This window comes from Lucilia cuprina, chromosome 4, assembly GCF_022045245.1.
Source record: "Lucilia cuprina isolate Lc7/37 chromosome 4, ASM2204524v1, whole genome shotgun sequence".
Lineage (NCBI taxonomy): Eukaryota > Metazoa > Arthropoda > Insecta > Diptera > Calliphoridae > Lucilia > Lucilia cuprina.
In genome coordinates, this window is record NC_060952.1 from 36,566,751 (window position 1) to 36,587,191 (window position 20,441).

General features: G+C 31.2%; 4 protein-coding genes across 7 annotated transcripts in view; 1 reads left to right on the forward strand and 3 right to left on the reverse strand.

The window, feature by feature from the left end:
- On the reverse strand, positions 1-1,851 carry LOC111679497 (serine--tRNA ligase, cytoplasmic). Its single transcript, XM_023441075.2, has one exon. It carries the CDS (start codon positions 1,735-1,737, stop codon positions 238-240), a length of 1,500 nt encoding a protein of 499 aa, XP_023296843.2. The 5' UTR covers positions 1,738-1,851; the 3' UTR covers positions 1-237.
- A 409-nt stretch (positions 1,852-2,260) lies between these two features.
- LOC111679501 lies at positions 2,261-4,013 on the forward strand. The gene has a single exon (XM_023441081.2). The coding sequence runs from the start codon at positions 2,409-2,411 to the stop codon at positions 3,513-3,515; it is 1,107 nt and encodes a 368-aa protein (XP_023296849.2). The 5' UTR covers positions 2,261-2,408; the 3' UTR covers positions 3,516-4,013.
- Positions 3,875-4,852, reverse strand: LOC111679496 (RING finger protein narya-like). Its single transcript, XM_023441074.2, has one exon. It carries the CDS (start codon positions 4,727-4,729, stop codon positions 3,986-3,988), a length of 744 nt encoding a protein of 247 aa, XP_023296842.2. The 5' UTR covers positions 4,730-4,852; the 3' UTR covers positions 3,875-3,985.
- Positions 4,853-5,431: 579 nt separating this feature from the next.
- The window catches only part of LOC111679494 (myosin heavy chain 95F), an 85,560-nt gene continuing 70,550 nt past the window's right edge, over positions 5,432-20,441 (reverse strand). For 2 of the 4 annotated variants that reach the window (XM_046948415.1, XM_023441071.2), the window contains 18 exons: positions 15,081-15,154; positions 14,886-15,015; positions 14,662-14,823; positions 14,322-14,584; positions 12,910-13,316; positions 12,103-12,847; positions 11,604-12,036; positions 11,286-11,527; positions 11,123-11,221; positions 9,529-9,650; positions 9,223-9,453; positions 8,903-8,947; positions 8,646-8,693; positions 8,166-8,286; positions 7,975-8,092; positions 7,805-7,906; positions 7,652-7,747; positions 5,432-5,915 (listed from right to left, as the gene is read on the reverse strand). In XM_046948415.1, coding sequence (XP_046804371.1) covers positions 5,770-5,915; positions 7,652-7,747; positions 7,805-7,906; positions 7,975-8,092; positions 8,166-8,286; positions 8,646-8,693; positions 8,903-8,947; positions 9,223-9,453; positions 9,529-9,650; positions 11,123-11,221; positions 11,286-11,527; positions 11,604-12,036; positions 12,103-12,847; positions 12,910-13,316; positions 14,322-14,584; positions 14,662-14,823; positions 14,886-15,015; positions 15,081-15,154 — 3,584 coding nt within the window. In that variant the 3' untranslated portion in view covers positions 5,432-5,769. The remainder of the gene's footprint in view (positions 5,916-7,651; positions 7,748-7,804; positions 7,907-7,974; positions 8,093-8,165; positions 8,287-8,645; positions 8,694-8,902; positions 8,948-9,222; positions 9,454-9,528; positions 9,651-11,122; positions 11,222-11,285; positions 11,528-11,603; positions 12,037-12,102; positions 12,848-12,909; positions 13,317-14,321; positions 14,585-14,661; positions 14,824-14,885; positions 15,016-15,080; positions 15,155-20,441) is intronic. The other 2 variants (XM_023441073.2, XM_046948416.1) reach the window with 2 other exon arrangements.

The window sequence follows — 20,441 nt, forward strand, 5'->3', positions numbered from 1 at the left end:
TTTGTGTTGTTGTCTTCCTTATTTTGAGGATCTTTGTTTTATTAATAATCACTATTTAAATGCTCAGAGAATTTTGAAAATTATTTATGTAAATTAAAAAAAAGAAAACACTAAATAAGAAATAGGTCTTTCCAACCAACCACCAATCTTCTGCACTAATAAGCGTAAGTAAAAAAATGCAATTACATTCAATTTATAACCTAAATTATACTGTGTTCATATGCTGAGTCGTTAAGCTTAAGCAGCAGCATCCTTTTTACCCTTGCCAGGCTTTTTAGCATTGGCGGCAGCAGCTGCTTCTACGTCAATCGGTGCTGGTTTAACGAAAGGAATTTCATCACGGAATTTTTCAGGCATATATTTCTTAAGAGGTTCTGGCACCTTGACACCAGTCTCAGTTTGATGTGTTTCCAAAATGGCACAGATGACACGAGTAGTGGCGCACATAGTGGCGTTCAACATATGGACGTAGTCGACGGCAGCATTCATTTTCTTGGTTTGACCATAACGCACTAACAAACGTCTAGCTTGGTAGTCCAAACAATTGGAACATGAAACCAATTCACGGAAGGCGGCACTGCCGGCAAACCATGCCTCCAAATCCAATTTCTTGGAAGCAGCATGATTAAGAGCTCCTGAAACGATGTTAACAATTCGATATGGGATTTCCAAAGATTGGCAGAAGGTTTCAGCATTGTTAATCATTTCATCCATCATTTCCCATGACTTGTTATCGTGGGGAGAGGTGAGTACGAATTGTTCGATTTTCTCGAATTGATGGACACGGAAAATGCCACGAGTATCACGGCCATGAGAACCAACTTCCTGACGGAAACATGTAGAGAGACCAGCATATTTGATGGGCAATGAAGCTTCGGGCAACCATTCATCACGGTGATAGGCAGCAATAGGTTGTTCAGAGGTAGCAATCAAATACTTTTCATCAACACCACCTTCTTCAGCTTTTTCGCTGCCTTTGCCCACAACTTTGTAGAGTTCTTCATCGAACTGTGACAATTGGGCTACTTCTTGCATAACTTCTTTGCGCATAAAGAAGGGGGTATACAAAGGAGTATAATTTTTAGCATACAACAAATGCAAGGCGTGTTGAATCAAAGCTTGCTCCAAGAATACAGCAGCACCTGTCAAGAAATAACCACGACCACCCGATACTACTGTACCTTTTTCACCGTTCATGCCATCAATCATTACAATCAAATCAACATGAGAGTATTTGCCCTTTTTGGTACAATCACCATAAGTACGCTCCACCTTGTTCTCTTCCTCATCGTTGGAAACGGGTACAGATTCATGCAAATGATTACCCACCTCACGCAAGGCTGTATTACGTTTCTGTTCGGCTTCTCCCAAAAGTCTCTCGTTTTCGACCATAGCCTGATCGATGAGCACACGAACTTTTTTAATTTGATTCACGGTTAGAGCGCCCAGTTTTTCAGCATTCAATTCTGTCAATTCTTGTTGCACTTCAGCCGGTACTTCGGCAGCTTCATCACCTTGTGGTTCCTTCTTTTTCATTTTTTCACCAATCACTTTGCTGCAGACATTTTTCACCTTGTTCAGGTTGTCGGCACGGTGACGTCTTTGACGCCACTCTGTGTCTTGGCTGATGACGGTCTCCACCAGGCCCACATCCTTAAAGCGTAGTTCCTGATTTTTGCGTACAGCATCGGGATTTCCACCCTTGTCGCTACGGAAGAGATCCAAATCCAAGACCATTTTATTTAGATGATGAAATCAAGAATTGCAATAGAATTAAAACACAATTCTTCTCAATCGAGTACGTGAATCACACAACGTGGCTACACTGTTGACAAATTGAATTTTTGCACAACAACAAACTGTCAAATGAACGATGAGAGTGGCCAGATGTAAAAAATATTTCGTGTCAACAAAATAAAAGAGATGCCGGTATTGCAAAAATTAGGTGAAGTTTTAAATGAAATAAATTTATTATTTAATCAAATAAAACAACATTTATAATGTTACTTGTAATTTATCTTTCTTTTTTTGTAAGTTTACTTTATTATTAAAAAAAACCAAAACCGTATTGCCAATCATTAAATCGATTTTGAAGTTGCCACATCAGCAATACTAAAAGAAATTAAAAGATGTGGTAGTAACAGGGTAATACATTAATGTAAATTTTGACAGCAAACCATTCTGGTCAACACTTTTTATATAGGTAAATTGACAGTTTACTGTTCAAATTCTATAATAATATATACACTCTACAGATACTTTAGTGAATTCACTTTGGACATATTTATCTGCGGCAAATAATGTCATTTTTTGTTTTCTTCTAAAAAATTCATAAAAACATTGCAAAGTCCGGAAAATAATTAAAAATAACTGTTATAATATTAAAACCGTCTCATTTCCAACAGATTATGAGCATTATTGAATTTGAAATTGATGAAATACGAAAATTGTGTGAAAATGTTGTGCCCAACTCAAAAATAATTGCTTGCACTTCAGCTGCTCCAGCCCCTTTGGTGCGTGTGGACATACAAGAGAATCAAAACTATCGTCAATTTACGGTGTGTTTACGATTTCCCGAAGACTATCCAAAACGAACAATCTTAGTAGAGCTAAAAAGTAAAACTTTATCCGAAAAGTTCTTGCAAGGTTTGACGGGTTTGTGTGAAAAACAGTGCCAAGAGTATTTGGGTAAACCTCATTGCATTAAAGTCTTACAATTTCTACAGCAATATGTTAAAGATAACGCCTTGTGTGTATGTTTTGATGAAATTCAACAATTGCGCAAGGATTTGGGTTCCAATGCATCTGCGGACCAGTTAAAGATCAAACAAAAGTCTTCAACGGTTCATTTCACAGCCAAGGGAGGTGAATACTATTATCGTGTTAAGGCCATTGTGCCTCAAGATTATCCTAGGCATTGTATAGACTTGCAAGAGCAACAAACTAATCTACCGGCAGTTTTATTGCGCTATCTTAATGGACAATCGCGGGAAATAGCCCGACAATGTGTGGAGCCGCCTTTGCGTATGCCTAAAGGAAAAACCTTAGCAGACTTTCAACCAGTTCCTTCACTATATAGAGCTTTAAAATTTTGTCTTGAGGCTACTTTGGCTTTTCATAGTGAAATTTGTCCTATTTGTCAACGTTTGGTGCTACCACCTGAACCAAAAGATTTGGAAATGGACGACAATAAAGATGACTATGTGGAAAGAGTCTACTGTGGTCATTTATTCCATCAGGGTTGTCTGAAGGCATATTTGCAAGAACCACCTTTTCCTAAAGGTGGTAAATTGTGTCCTGCCCGAAGACGTCATTTACGTTCTGATGCCACTTATTATTTGGGTGGAAGTCAAGGTTCCAAAATGCCAACTATAACACCGGATACTGGAGGTAGCTGTGGCATTCGTTTGGCGCATGATCGCTGGGTAGTCAGTGTTAAGGTGGCCGAATCTAGATGGGCCCAGAAACAGGCAAGACAGCGTGAATTGGAAGAGGTTGTAGATTTTTTGAAATGAGGCTAACAATTTTAATAACTATATTTGAATAACATGACTTAGTAATTGGTTTAAAATACTTAATTACTGTACAAATATTAATTTACAACATAAAAAAAATTAGTATTAAAGATGAAAACTTTTTTAATTCGGGCATGTAATGGACCAAATAATTAAAAGATTTATTGCTATAAGGAGAAAAGTAAAAATGAAAAGAATTATTTACAAACATGGTGATGTCGGAAATCTTAAGGCAGAAATCACATTACATACCTGTTATATACATTATTGAAATCAGATGCTCTCTGTATATAAATTTTTTAATCATGGGCTATTTTTAGAATGTTCCTTGTAATGAAATAATAAAAAGGCATTGCAAATATTTTTTTCTCAAAAAAAAAATTTTTTTTTGTATTTGTAATATATTAGCTAAGTTTAATCAGAAAAACAACAAAAAACAATGAATCATAGATAAACTATAATTGGTCTTATTATTCTAATAAATTAAATGAAAATTCAGTATCCGACATTTTGTGTTGAGACAATGGCAATAATGCCGGTGGAGTTCTTTGCTTTTTAACGCTCGGTTTTATCACATTCGTTTCTTCTGTAGTTACCGAACTGCTATTATTGGTATCACTTACGGTGGGACTTTGGGGAAAAACTAAATTCGGTCTTATGGGTTGTGAAAAACGCTTAGCAACATTTTTATTAGCCGTTTTAGTGATCGCAGCTTCCATACCAAGTACCCTTTGTGGATATCTGGGACGAGGTTGAGATGAAATTGGAGGCGACATGTAACGAGCCTGTTCCAAACGTCTCTCATGATACTCTATATATTCGCGTAATTTACGTATTCTTTCACGTTCATGTTCAATTTGACGCATAATTGAATCATCTACTTTGCCCAGAGCTTCTAACTCACTTTTTGATTTTTTATCTTCTTCGGCAATCGTACGACACATATGCATGACCAGACGTTGCTGTTGTTCATGATGAAATTTCAGTGTTTTCTTAAAGTGTTGATATTGAGTCATAGGACTGGAAAAATATCCTGACATTGATTGTGGCATTTCCTTATTGATGGCTACTGCCTTAAAGGGGCGTCCACAAATGCAACAATTTTCTTGGGCACAATTATTACAGATTATATGACCACAACGTGAAACGAAGAGTTGTAATGATGTTTCATATTTTTGACGACGAAAACATTGATTACAGTACAAGGGAAACATGTTGTAGTTTTTAAAAGTGTTTTGAATTTTTTGTTTTTAGCAGAAAATTTGCTTTTATTTAATGTAATGGTAATTCGTTCGTTGGGATTTTAGGTGTTGCCGTATCGTTTGAAAAAGTAATAAAGAATTTAGTGTTGCCAAATTTTGTGTTGCCATGTGCGAAAAAAATGTATGTGATGCCAACTTAGATATTAAAAATCGTAGCTATGAAGTTTTATATAGTTTTGCAATATTCGTTTTATTTGTTATGTTTGTTATTTATAATAATTTAACTATTATTAAAGTAAACTCCAAAAACAATATGTACATTTATTTATTTTATCATTTTAAATTTGTTATAAAATTTTATATTTGTTTTTAATTTTTCATAATTAAATTCTATGTTCTTTGATCATGTTTTGATTTTAGTTATTTAAATAAATCTTTCCATAGACCAATTGAAAAACCAGAAAGAAAAAAAATTCAAAATATTATTTTAAAAATGAGTTCATAAAAAATTGTTTAAAAGATTTTCTTGGAAAGTTTAAACAATTATTTCACCTTTCTGATATTACTGTTAATAAAAATAAAATATGACCTTGTTTGTATATTTTTTTAAATTAATTTTATTTTAAATAATAATAGGTATTTATGTATGTAATTATGAATATATTTAAATACTTATTGTGTGTTGTAATGCCTTTGTTTTCTTTTTCTTTTGCATTTAATTAAACAGAAACCATAAAGGATTTACTACATATATTTTTTTGCAGTGTAATTTTTGTTTTCATCTACATAGTAAAGGCACACGTAAAATTTAAAAATAATAATTAGTAAAAAAAATTAAAATAAGAAATACTAACTACTTGATGATAACCAATGAATATTCCGTTTTTTTTTTCTTTCTTTAATTTAGTGTAAAAATATGATGTATATTTTCGATTCGTTTATTATTTTGCAAACAAATATGTTTCTATTCTCTTGTTTATAATTTTAAATTATAAAATATAGTTTGTTTTTAAAGTTTTAATTTAGTTTGATAGTATGTATAATTTTTAAATTTATTTAGCACCTAAATTTTTATATGGTTTACCACCATGCTTTTCCCATTCACGATTAAATTCATGTTCCAGAATTTCGGCGCCACGTTTACGCGTTAAGCCGGTCTCTTCCAAACTTAATTCGCACATTTGCATATCATCGATACCTTGAAATGGAAATAATAAATAAAAAAATGTTAAAATGTAGGAAACTAAAGGGATATTGATTTGTGTATAAGAAGTATTTCTTTTAACATATTTTTATGAAAAATTGTGTCCATTACAGAGATTTTTCTGTAGAAAAAGTGTCTTTCCTACAGGTATTTTTTATATAGAAGAAGTGTTTCTTTTAAAGAGACCTTTTCTATAGAAAAAGTGTCTCTTTTAAAGAGACCTTTTCTATAGAAAAAGTGTCTCTATTAAAGAGACTTTTTCTATAGAAAAAGTGTCTCTATTAAAGAGACTTTTTCTATAGAAAAAGTGTCCCTATTAAATAGACTTTTTCTATAGAAAAAGTGTCTCTGTTAAATAGACTTTTTCTATAGAAAAAGTGTCTCTGTTAAAGAGATTATTTCTATAGAAAAAGTGTCTCTGTTAAAGAGACTTTTTCTATAGAAAAAGTGTCTCTGTTAAAGAGACTTTTTCTATAGAAAAAGTGTCTCTGTTAAAGAGACTTTTTCTATAGAAAAAGTGTCTCTGTTAAAGAGACTTTTTCTATAGAAAAAGTGTCTCTGTTAAAGAGACTTTTTCTGTAGAAAAATTGTCTCTGTTAAAGAGACCTTGTCTATGGAAAAAGTGTCTCTGTTAAAGAGACTTTTTCTATAGAAAAAGTGTCTCTGTTAAAGAGACTTTTTCTATAGAAAAAGTATCTCTATTAAAGAGACTTTTCCTATAGAAAAAGTGTCTCTATTAAAGAGACTTTTTCTATAGAAAAAGTGTCTCTATTAAAGAGACTTTTTCTATAGAAAATGTGTCTCTATTGAAGAGACTTTTTCTATAAAAAAAGTGTCTCTATTTAAGAGACTTCATCTATAGAAAAAGTGGCTCTATTAAAGAGGCTTTTTCTATAGAAAAAGTGTCTCTATTAAACAGACTTTTTCTATAGAAAAAGTGTCTCTATTAAAGAGACTTTTTCTATAGAAAAAGTGTCTCTATTAAAGAGACTTTTTCTATAGAAAAAGTTTCTCTATTAAAGAGACTTTTTCTATAGAAAAAGTTTCTCTATTAATGAGACTTTTTCTATAGAAAAAGTTTCTCTATTAAAGAGACTTTTTCTATGGAAAAAGTGTCTATATTAAAGAGACTTTTTCTATGGAAAAAGTGTCTATATTAAAGAGACTTTTTCTACAGAAATAATGTGTCTATTAAAGATACTTTTTCTATAGGAAAAGTGTCTCTATTAAAGAGACTTTTTCTATAGAAAATATATGTCTATTAAAGATACTTTTTCTATAGAAAATTTGTGTCTATTGAAAAGACTTTTGCTATAGAAAATGTGTCTCCATTAAAGAGACTTTTGCTATAGAAAAAGTGCCTCTATTAATGACATCTTTTCTGTCTCTATTAAAGAAACTTTTTGTATAAAAAAGTGCGTTCACTAAAGAGACTTTTTCTATAGAAAAAGTGTCTCCACTAAAGAGAATTTTTTTATACAAAAAGTGTTTCCATTGAAGAGACATTTTCTATAAAAAAAGCGTCTATTAAAGAGAATGTTTCTATAGAAAATGTTTCTTTATATAGGAAACATTACAGATTATAGCCTAGTTTAGTTCAACCTGCAGAACAATGTAGAGACTAGACTATAGTTCAGACTATTGTCCAGAGCAAAGACTATAAAAAACATTCCATTTGTTAACACCTTTTCTCTTAAAATGTTTTCCAATTATTACAACAATTAACTTACCAGCTGTTAGAAGTATTGGTGGTTTATCAGCATGTAGTTCCATTTGCCTGGCAATCCATTGACCATCAAAATGAGCATACCACAGACCACGTTTAGCTAAATAGTACATAAATTAAATATTTCTAAACATTCTTAAGCATAAACAAAACTTACTATTTTCAGGTGCATTTGCTCTCATAAATGGTATACGGAAATAGCGATGTTGGGCAGTTGTAATTTCTTGTTTAGGCTGTACCAGTGGTGGTGCTTTCGAAGCTAAACAAAGGAAAAGTAAATGAGTATTAATATAGAATATATAGATTTGTAAAAGTTATAGAAATTACCCGCTTCCATGACACTTTTTGGAGCTCTTTCGTTTTCGTCCATGGTAGTACGTTTACGATTCTTTGCCTTCCAGGCATGATAGACCTTCAAACGACGATGGAATTCTTGACGGCAAGCCTAAATAAAATGGGGAAAACCATATTAGAAGTTAATAATATTAGAAGTTAGTATTTTTATGTTTACAAATTACCTCTAACAATTCAATATCACAGGATGTATTAATTGCATCACGTAATTCTGAATATTTCCATTTTGACAAATCATATTTCTGTTTACCCAAAGCCTGCTGTTGGGCACGAACATTTTCCGATCTTCCGAATAAATAATAAATAAAATTAATAATGAAATGTTTGGAAAAATACGAATTTATGTTCAATGATTTCTAATGATTAACTAAAAACCTCAACCAAGTTTTTATTAAAAAATTATATACATAAAATTAAAAATAGTTTTTTTTTACAAAAAAAAAACTCAATTAAAGTGAGGCGTGATTTACAATTGATAATAATACTTCTAAAACAAACTACTTTTTTAAAATAACACAACTAACTACTTTTTACATGTTTAAAACAAAATGTTATAAAATATATTGTAAAAGAAAATTATTAATGATCCTAAAACTAGCGTAAAAAATAATCTGTGAAATTTTATGACAAAAACCTGAACTCACTTATTGTTTAAATAACGAGAGGCAAAATTAGAAACGCCTCTTGTAAAACTTTTTTTATAAAATATGTAGTTTATGTTATTTAAAAGATTTTTTTGGTAAAAAGAAAAGAAATTAGTTGAAATTGTATAAAAATTAGTTTAAAAGTTGTTTTTCATTTTGTAGATTTTTTAAGTTAAATAAATTAGTTTTTATGTTTTTCATTATAAGATAGAAACTATAAAAGAATAAATAAAATGTTTGTTGTTTTTGGTATATACCTGATAAGTTTATTTTGACCCATTAAAGTTGCATCCATTTGACCACTGTTGTAATTAATAACCAAATAATGTGGATATTTTTTTTGTTTTGTAATATTTTGTTTTTGTTTTGTTTTTTTTTTGGAATATGGTGAATTAAGGTGATAGAGAGAAAAAAGTAAAAAATATACAAAATACAATTTTACAATATTGTTTAACAATTATTTTATAAAATAAGGACAAAAACACAAGTGCTTAAAATTGTTGTATTTTTTTGTAAAGCTATATACAATAATTATATAAATCAATATATTAAAAATAATCATAAAACAAGTACTTACTTTCTTATCACCGGTGGACTGTCTTCCACTTGACCATTTGTTTCATTGGCCAAACGTAAAGCCAATTCATGATCTCTACGTTCTTGCTCTAGTTGTTGCCTAAATTTGGCATCATCTTGAGCTTCCTTTTCTAATTGTGCCTGCAAAGCTAAGGCTGCTTTACGATCCTCTTCTTCTTGCCGTAAACGTTGTACCTCTTCGGCTTTGCGTCTGGCTTCCATTTCGGCTTTACTGTAACAGTAATAAGGGGAAAATATTAATTATTAAGTAAATTATATATTTTTTTAAATTGTAAATAACAATTACAGCTTTTTGTTTTCTTCTTCTTCACGATAACGACGTTCCTCTTCTTCTTTGGCACGACGTTCTGCTTCCAAAGCTTCTTGAATCTTACGTAAACGTTCTTGCTCTTCGGCTTGCTGTTGTTCCTGTAAATATGTGCAACAAGTTTATAGTTAAAACATTTTGACAGTCTATAAAGAATTTTTTTCTATAGAAAAAGTGCCTCCCTAAAAGAAAGTTTTTCTGTAGAAAAAGTTTCTCTCTAAAAGTGAATTTTTCTATAAAATAACATGTTCTCTATAGAAAATTATTTTTCTTTAAACACAATTATTATGTACACATTTTTTCAACAGAAATTAAATAATTTAAATATTTTTTCTATAGAAAAAGTATCTTCAATAAAGAGACTTTGTCTATAGAAAAAGTGTCTTCAATAAATAGACTTTTTCTATAGAAAAATGATGGCCATAAAAGTGAAATTTTTTACAGAACAAGTGTATCCAAAAAGCATCATTTTCTACTGAAAAAGTGTTTCCTTAAAACAGACCATTTCTTTTCAAAAGGGTGTCTCTGTTAAAGAAACCTTTCCAAAAGAAAAATTGTCCCTATTAAAGATAATTTTTCTACAGGAGAAGTGTTTCCATCAAAGAGACTTTTTCTATAAAATGTGTATCTTTTGAAAAGACTTTTCTACAGAAAAGTGCCTCATTTAGAGCGATCTTAGTACTTGGATAATTGAAGTCCACTATAGGCTGAACTATCAGCCATAAAAAGAGCAGCAATTTGGCTCTGGTACTACAGAATATTTGATAGCCAAGCTGCTATCAAATCCCTGATTGGTGTATATATAGTACATCTAAACTGGTCCAGGAATGCCGGATATCCTTAAAAGGATGGCGGGGGTTTGATTGGCAACTGTATTGCTGATGAACTAGCGAAAATAGGATCCTCAATGTCCGATAGGGATATAGAAATCTTTTGCATGAAAAAACCAAATAGATGGAAAGTTTTATAAACTCTCTCAGAAAAGATGGCGTAATGAACCAACCAATGTATCAACACTAGGAAGATATAGTCAAGTTTGGACAGTAAACACACGTCATATCTTCTGCAACTAAACCGTCCTCACATCAGTAACATTGTTGCTGTAATCAGGAGACATGGCTTATTTGAAAACCATACAAGAAGTCACAACGACTTCTGTAGAAGTTGTCAAGGTGAAGAGGAGGAAGAATCTTTTGAACATCTTGTCTGTCAATGCCCTGCGCTAGCAGAAACTCGATTCGAATATTTAGGGAAGCGACTATATGATGATTTGTCAGAACTATCTAGGCAAAGACTGGATAGATTGCCTTCATCAGGCACAGTAATTGGATTTAGGACCACCAAGCCATACTCATTCAATTCCTCAATTCTCTACCTCTTTTATGACTCAATCCTAAAACTCCCTCCTACTCTCTTTCTTTTATCTCTATTATCTTTATATGTATCACAAAGGGACCAACAGGACCCAAATGTGCGTCTTTGCATCCTGAATACCTAACCTAACATTACCTTAGCTATAGAAAAAGTTGTTCTTTTAAAAGACTTTAGATTAATAACCAGATTATAAACTTACCTTAAGTTTAGTATTTAAGTCCACAGTGATTTTATTCATATTAGCCATGACATTTGTATAAAGTCCATCAATTTCTCGGGTGGTAATTTTATCATTAACCTATAAAATATCGAAAAAAATTCTTTAAGTTTCGATTCTTTTGAAAATCATATCTAAACGGAACCTTAATTTTGCGTATAGCATCATCAATTTGACGATTTATATCCGACACCTCTGCTAAAATTTCCTCACGGCCTCTTTTCAGACCACCAGCAATTTCGACAGTTTTTTGAGCATTAAAACGAATTTTATTAATTTTCGAAATACCCTGATAACGAGGACGATGATGTTTGCGTGCCAAATATCCACGTACAGTGCTCTGCATAATCAAAACACATTTATTGCGATACTTAATGCGATTACGTACTGTAATTAAAGAATTAAAACACATTTAGTTTTAATAAAAAAAAAAAACATTCGAATATCCCCCAAAACAACTTACATTTTATAACACATAAAGCTCCCAAGGTGGACTTAACCCATCTGGAACGTATTAACCATTTCTTAACCTTAGCCACAATGGCTAGCAGATTTTCTGTGTCCGATTTCATGATACGATCAAATTCTATAAATTTACCCGGCCGGAAGAATACTTTAGTAATGCCAAATTTAAAATCTCTTGAACTGAGATTCAAAGACTGTAACATGGCTTCACAGAAAGTACGTGCTGGTAATTTGGCCAATTCGGGTGGCAGTAGAGATTTATACATGTTATAGAGATCGGCAAAGGGTACACGTGATGGATAACCATGTTCCATAAGCTCTAAAACGGATATGGTGCCAGAACATTTTAGTTGAGCCAAAGCTAAACCTCCCTCAAATTCACGATCAATCATTTTGCTATTGGGCTTGATACAACGTATGAAATTGGTACCCTGTATAATAGAAAACAAAAAGCAAAATTATTTTATATAATTATCCTTTAAAAACAATAAACTTACATTCTTTTCCAATTTTTCCATTAATTCAGCCAATTGTGTCTTGAATTTCGAGCCAACTGAGATAAAATTCAGTTTACCTCTAGTGGCATTGCTGCTACCCGAAGGAAATAATGATTTTAGTAGAGTATTTTCACATTCCTGAACTAAACCCTCTAAGGAAGCATGTAAAGCATCATTATTTTTCTCTATAAACTGTTCGGTATTATAACAAACAGCTCCGGCAAAATGACGCACTAAGAAACCTTCCTCATCCCTTAAAGTACGATGAGCCTTAAGTCTTGAGGATCGTGGCAAACCCAAACGATAATGATTGGACCAAGCTTTGTGCACCTCACTGGTGAAATGTACCGCTGAGGGTTTAGGCAGCTTACTTTCTTCATCCAGTAAAGTGTAGATACCATTTCCCTTGGATTCTATTAATTCGATAATATCTTGATTATCGGTAAATGTGATTTCAGGAACATTTAAACCTTCACGTTTATAAAGTTCTTGTTCATTTTTCAAAATATTGTCATTGAAGAATTTCTGCAATTTTTCATTGCAATAATTAATGCAAAATTGTTCAAATGAATTGACGGTGAAATATTCAAAACCGGCTATATCCAGAACACCTATATAGTAATTGGAAGCTTGGAAGGGTATGCTTTGATTGATTAACGCCACAATACGATCGAATAAACGGCTGTAAATGGCTTTAGCTAAAGCATCACGAGCATTGGAAGCTTCATAGATTTTCAAGGGGACCCTAAAAATGATCAAGAAATAAAAATACAATATTTTTTTTGGCATATTACTACTCCCACTTACATGATAACAGTGCCCTTAAAGCCACCTCCCTTGCTTTGCATAACCCGTGATACTAAAGCCTGTCTTAGTTCATCGGGATCAACACCCAACAAACGGCAAGTAATGGTTAATGATTTTTCAGATGAATCTGACACTTGACAGCCTCCTCTGGCATCATCGGGTATTTCTTCAAATGAAATATTACCCAAATGTAGGCAAGCGGCTACCAGCGAATATATTTCCAATTTTTGAGCTTCACTAAGACCCAGACGTCCCAATGCTTTATCCAAATTTTGAAAATGATTGTAGTCATCGATAATGGGATCTTTTAGTGGACCTTTTTGTGTGTGGTGTTTTGATTTTTGTGTAGCCGGTATTAATTGTTCCGTCTTACTGTTGGCAAAGTATTGTGTGCAGCCGGAAAGATACTGGAAGTTGGAAAATTAAGATAAAATTATTTGCAAAGAAAGTGAAAAAACGGAATAGTTTAATTTAGTTAATAAACTAAGCAACTAACTAACAAACTAACTAATTAACTAATTAACAAACTAACAAACTAACAAACTAACAAACTAACTAACTAACTAACTAACTATCTATCTATCTATCTATCTATCTATCTATCTATCTATCTATCTATCTATCTATCTATCTATCTATCTATCTATCTATCTATCTATCTATCTATCTATCTATCTATCTATCTATCTATCTATCTATCTATCTATCTATCTATCTATCTATGATTAAGCTGAAGCCGAAGAAGGAGTTACTTTGGTATTAGGAATGATAAATGAGAAGTGTAGGTGTTGTTGTAACACGTTTGCTGTAACTGGATGTTCTTCCTTGAGAAAAAAACTTAAGGTTGAGCTGTATCTGAGTTGACAATCTTTGGCTGATTGAAAATAGGGTCGCTCCGAAGCGGAGAACTAATTGTCGTGGGAACGGAGAAGTGTAGTAGACTGTATTCTTGTTGTTGCTACAAAACAACCTAAAAGCAAGCGTGGTAGGTTGAATGGTGGAGCATAGTATCTTAAAAGTACAATTGAATTGTCCTTCCTCAAGATATAAAAACAAATCTGATTAAATATTTCTCCTTTAATTTATTTTTTTTTTTTCTTGCAAACAAAAAGTTAAATTCTAAAAAAATATTCCAATTAAAACAGAACAGAATTTTTTTGGAAAAAGTATACCAAAAACAAATGCAATAAATACCTATAAAAGATAACAAATTATCTTAACACTTAACTAATTCAAAGCTTATCTGTATTTCAAAAATTCATTCAATTTTTTTTGGCTAACTAACAACACCAAACAGTTACAAGAAACCTTAAAAATAAATATTAAACTACGGTAATGACGTTAAAAATGTAAACAATTGTATGTAGCTGTTCTACTACTATAAAAATAATAGATATTAATTGTTTACATACCCGATAATCATCTGGTTTGCCTAAGCTTAATTTATCACGCAATTGTTGAGGTGCCCCCGCCAACAACATATAGAACACATGATAGTTACGTTCCTCAGCGCTTTGCGTACAAATACGACTTTTTTCCAGTAAATAATGTGAAATATAACCGCCAACAACTTGAGTTTTACCATCATAATGAACCTCAATGAATTTGCCAAAACGAGACGAATTGTTATTGCGTGTAGTTTTCGCATTACCGAATGCCTCTAGAACGGGATTAGCTAAAGGAGGAATAAATGAAAATAACATGTATTTTGTGTTCTACAATTAGTGTCTGTTAAAGTCAATTGATTTTTACCATCTAAGATTTTCTGCTCTATAGGACCAGCACTATCGTGTGAATGACACAAATATTTAAGTAAATATTTTGTTGATTCCGTTTTACCAGCACCCGACTCACCCGAAACGATAATCGATTGAGAAGCTTTATATACGCGCATATCACGTATAGCTTTGTCGGCTGTAAAGAAATTGATAAATTTTTAATTATAATATGTGTTTTTAACACGATTTCATTCTTACCTATGGCAAAAACATGAGGTGGCAATTCACCCAAGGAACGTCCATTATATTTTTTAATTGTGGCAGGTGCATAGAGATCATTTAAATCACGATAAGGATTTACAGCTATTAATATATTGGCCACATAGGTCTGTAAGTGAAATTTGTTTAATATTAAGTTATTTCTAGATTTCTTTATGATTTTTTAAGACATACATAGATTTTATCTTTATAGTAACGGGTTTTTAAATTGTCCAAAAATGTGGCTTCATTAAGAAGCATAAGTTCGCCTGAAATTTAAAGAAAAATCAAACATGTTATTAATATATTTTCATAAAAATACAAATAGTAAATAGAGTTATAAAGAGAATTTAAATCATTTTAAAATTGAAAACTTATAAAATAAGAAGAAGAACTTTCACAAAGATACAGAGCTTCTAAACAAAGTCAGGGCAATCCGAGACAGAAAAAACTTCTAGTGTATGAAATAGACATATAGTCACCATCAAAACTTTAAAATAAAGGCTTAACATCTGCTGTAGTTTTGATTGATTAAGGTCGGGTTTCTTACTACTCAGTTAAGCTAGGCTTAACTTGCTGTTAAATTAAACTCGGAACAAATTTAGGGGGACTTTAACCGATGATTCTGTTTTTCAGTTATGTGTTCATGATCAGTTAACTTTGTTAGTATTGCCAACTTTTCAGTCAAAAATATAAATAATGAACAGCTGTTTTTGCAAATAACAGTTTTGTAAATTGTAACATTTTTGTAAAAATATAAATAAATATTTAAAACTATAATATCGATAAAAGAAATCAGAAAATTAATAATTACTTAATTTATTAAGTTTTTCTTTTTCCACTTATAACATAGGTTTAATTGGCCAATTAAACTCAGTTAAACTAAGATAATAAGTAATTTTTCTGATACTGAAAAATATTAAACTAGGTTTAACCCAAGAATGAAGATTATCTTTATCAGAAAAACTCGCTATAAGAAAGTACTACGACCCAAGTTAATATATTTTGTGCAGCATTTTAGGTTCACCATTGGAAATTAAGTTCGCACCATATAATGGCACCATAATTTTGAACACCATAATTTTGAACCATAATTTTGAACAGTCACAAAGTACATGTTCAAAATTTTATCATGTATTTCGCAGAATCTACATAGTCTCGTTACATTCTTACCAAGAGTGTGCTGGTGGTATCTAAGTCAACAGTGTCCGGTATAAAGTCCCGTTACTAAACTCTTGTCACACTTGTTAAGTGACAGTAACTTTTGGGATTTAACTTTCATTGCTATTTCGATGCTTTTTACCTGCCTGAGTCATGCTATTAACTCCCAGTGTTTTTTTCAGCATATAAAACTTGTCAAACAGTCAATTTAGAGACATGATTTCATATGATAGTAAAGCCTTTTTTATCCTCTCAGATTTCTTTTCAGATATTCTCTAATGCAAATGATAATTACATTCACTTCTGCCTAAAAGATAGAGGGGTAATTACCCATAGGAATGCTGTAGTTGCTGTGATATCATCCGTTGAAGTTGACGCATTCGAATCATCCTTAAATGCCCTCTGACTATCCGTCATCACAAATATCTTTAATTCTTTCAGTTTTTTCTCAAATATTCTCTAATGACAATGATAATTGCATTCACATCTGCATGATAGATTAAGGGGTAATTACCCATAGAAATGCTGTAGTTGCTCAGATATCATCCGTTGAATTTGACGGACCACAGACATTGTTAATTCGAATCAGAAAATGATTTTCAATCGATTGGAACACGCTCAGATTTACATCTGTTGTAATTGCTGAGATATAATACGTTGAATTTGACGAACCGATATCGTTAATAATTTTGAGTCCGATTGGAACATCTTCAGATAGATACCAAGCCATTGATACAAAGCATAAACCGAAAATCATAAACTTTCAAGATTTAGGCTAATATATCGAGGAACATGGAAGATATGTCAGATGTTAAGCCTTTAATTTAAAGTTGACAGAAAGCATAGGACATTTTATAAAGCAAAGGACATTTTATAAATAAATTTGTCTTGGCGCTTTCTCAAGGTCTCAAAAAAGGTCTAAAATTACATTTTTACAAATTTCAGGATACGATATCTCAAATTCGAAATTTGATGGAGAAAAAATCCCTCATATTTATCGCAACTCATTGCTTTAGAATAGTCAAACTACATCTCAGGGTTTCGTCATTTTTTTTTTTTTTTGTAAGAATTTTATAATTTTAAACAAAGAAATATGTCCAATTCACAATCGATGTCGTATCGTTGTAGCGTTGTATGTCATAAAAATTTTTTAAATAAAATTTTTTTATACATAAAGAAATCAATTATAAAAATTACGACATACTACGATACAACCGTACAACACCAATTGTGAATTGGACTTTAAAAATCATTAAAAATATCATACGCCTGAAGATATAAAAGAAATTGCTCTATTTATTAAAAAAGAAATTTAATGAAAAAATATATTTGCAAATAGTTGTGTGTATTTTTATTTTGAATCGAAAACGAAATTTATCTAATGTCATGTTTAGAATATTTTATACTGATTTACATACATATTTGCAAACTATTCAAAAATGTTTGAAATTTACATAAATATGTATGCATATTAGGTTGGCAACACTTTGTATGAAGAAAAAATAATGTAGGGTAGAAGGGGGATCATTCGCCATAGGGGCACATCTGTCAATGCGAATAACTTGAAAACCGAGTAATCGATTTTATCGCATTATTAAATTTTGTTTTCGTTTATCGATTATCTATCATCCCTGAAAATTTGAAACAATAACTTTACATATGATGGGAGGCAGGCAGGATTAATTGTTTTTCAAAGGGCTGTGAAAATATTTCACTGTGTGAACTTTTTTGCTAACTTTTTAAGTTTTTATGATAGAAAAAATTTATTGGTCAGTATTAGAATGTCAATAATAGTGAACAATAAGACATAATAAAATTTTCGATAATATAATTTGAAGCCCGAAAAAATTGAAACTATATCCCTGAACTGCCCGTGGTGCACATGCGCCAAATATATGTAATGCTTGTGATGTAGAACAAAATTTGGTTAAAATATAGAAAAATCAGTAATAATTTGTTTTAATTTTTTTGTTAAGTTTTGTGAAATAAACAATAAATATCTGATTTATTATACTTTGTTTAATCAATTAAGGTATAAAACAGCAAAATAAGTTTTTATTTTTGTAATTTTTTCTTATATTTTACTAATGACAAATCTGCCCCATCCCCTTGGCGCATTTACCCCATGGATGGGGCGGTATCGCCGTTTTTGGTCAGTGCGGAAAATTTAAAAAAAATTTGTACATGAGGATGACTTAAGAAAAATTGAAAGGAATAAAACTAAAGCCAACATATCTAAGTATCCGAACCAGGAAAAAAAATAAGAATATGTATTGTGGTTTTAATTTGAGCCGCCTCAAAAAAAAGTGGCGTATGATCCCCCTTTTACCCTACAGATGTTTTAGCCGAAAATTTTAGTTTGGTTTATTTTAAGATACAATAATAAGGAATAATATGATATTTTGATATCATGTGAAAGGTCTTTACGAGTCAATTTTTAATGGCATACAAAAACTAAATATAAAACAAATCATAAAAACCTCAAAAAAGTTCCGTTTAATCCTTCAAAGCCAGGACAAACTTTTTGAAAAATTATATCTTAGGATGAACTCAAATTACCCTAATGCATCAATATTAAAGTAAAGTATTTCTTCTAAGAATAAAAAATATCACAAAACCTTAACAATGAATACAATACGAAACAAATATCTTAACTCAGTCACTTACTTTACAATCAAACCGCTTGAAAGTAGTCCATGCAATGTAATATGTATTACAATAAAAAAATAACAACTAAATAAACGTGACATTTTTCCAACTATTAAAAAAATCCATACAAATTGTTCATTAAAAATTCATTGACTTCTTTTTTACAAAAAAAAAAAAAAAAAAAACACTCAAACAAACAAATGCTTTAAAACTCGTGCCATCCATATTCCTTTAACTTAAACTTTGTCTACCAGAGAGAAAACAAATGGAGAAAACCGAAAAAAAGTATTAAAAAAAAAACGTTAAACGTGATATTCATAATCATAAAAATTCTAAAAACTAGTATAAAAACAAGTAATATTTCTATATTCGGCTGTGCCGAATCTTATATACCCTTCGCCAAGTATGTTTTAAAAAACAGTTTTTATTTATTTTGTATCTCTGCACACATGTCACACATAACATACACACAAACAAATATAAACTGCAGCAGAAAGAAATATTAACCGTTGTACTGTAATACAACCGTCAAACTGTATTACCACCCTTAAACAAATATGAGCTGTATTACCAACAAAGCATAAAAAATGTGGCTTTTTTGATGAAATTTTCAGAAGTTGTCTCGGATTTTTGCTCATATCTCCGGTATTTATAGACCGATTTTCCTGTTTTTAAATAGCGATCTTCTCGAAAGCATGTCTAACTGAATTATTGAAGATTCGGATCTCGCCGATATCTGGGGACCTCTAAAAACTGATTTCAACAGACGGACAGACAGACAGACGGACATGGCTTAATCGACTCCGCTATGTATAAGAATCCAGAATATATATACTTTATAGGTTCGGAAAATTATATTATAAAAATTACAAATGGAATGACAAACTTATATATACCCTTCTCACGAAGGTGAAGGGTATAATAAATGTATGTAAGTATGTATGTTGTAGTATTTATATCTTTTTGTCATATAATCATCTTTTACTGGTTTAGTTGTATAAACATTTCCTTCCTTTTTTTTGTGTTGCAACCAGAACAGAGTACATAGTTTGTTGATTTTCTCTGCTGCGTTTTGTTATTTGTGTCAAAAAAGAATGTTTGAATGTATGAATATCAGATCATATTCTATTGTATCGTTTTGTAGTAGTATTAGAGCACAACATAGTTTGACATTTTCTTAACTGAATGAATGAAGATTGAATGGTTTTGTGATTTCAAAAAAAAGAAAAGCATAAACATAAACTCCTTAGATTCAGGTCATATATAATGAACTTTAAAATATAGTTTCTAACTTCATTTATATTTTATCTAGTTTTTCATGCTTTCCACTTGAAAGTGCACATTTTATTTAACTTTTTTTCTCTATGATTAAGTCATGTCTCTAACAATTTATGACATCCAATTGACAAGCTAAATATAATGGGCTCAATATTTAAAGTTGTGTATAAGAAAATATGTTTTTTATTCAAACAGCTCCCCTGTAAGTCCTGAAAATCATATTCTGTAGAGAATTTATTTTACACTACTAAGGAGTGAGATCGAAAAATTCTTAACATACATATATGTTTTTAAAAAAGAAACCACTAAACTTACAGCTTTATTTTTTTTTATTTGATTCAAATTATTATAACAATTTACAAAAAAAAATATTTTTATAGTTTTAATCACTAGTGATGAAATTTTGAACCCTTTTCGGAAACCCTTCCATTAACGTTTTTATAGTGCTTTCTGTCACTTTGCTCGAAC

Excerpts from the sequence above, each read along its gene's own strand:
- LOC111679496 (XM_023441074.2), bottom strand. The coding sequence starts at position 4,729 with ATGTTTCCCTTGTACTGTAATCAATGTTTTCGTCGTCAAAAATATGAA.
- LOC111679501 (XM_023441081.2), top strand. The coding sequence starts at position 2,409 with ATGAGCATTATTGAATTTGAAATTGATGAAATACGAAAATTGTGTGAA.
- LOC111679497 (XM_023441075.2), bottom strand. The coding sequence starts at position 1,737 with ATGGTCTTGGATTTGGATCTCTTCCGTAGCGACAAGGGTGGAAATCCC.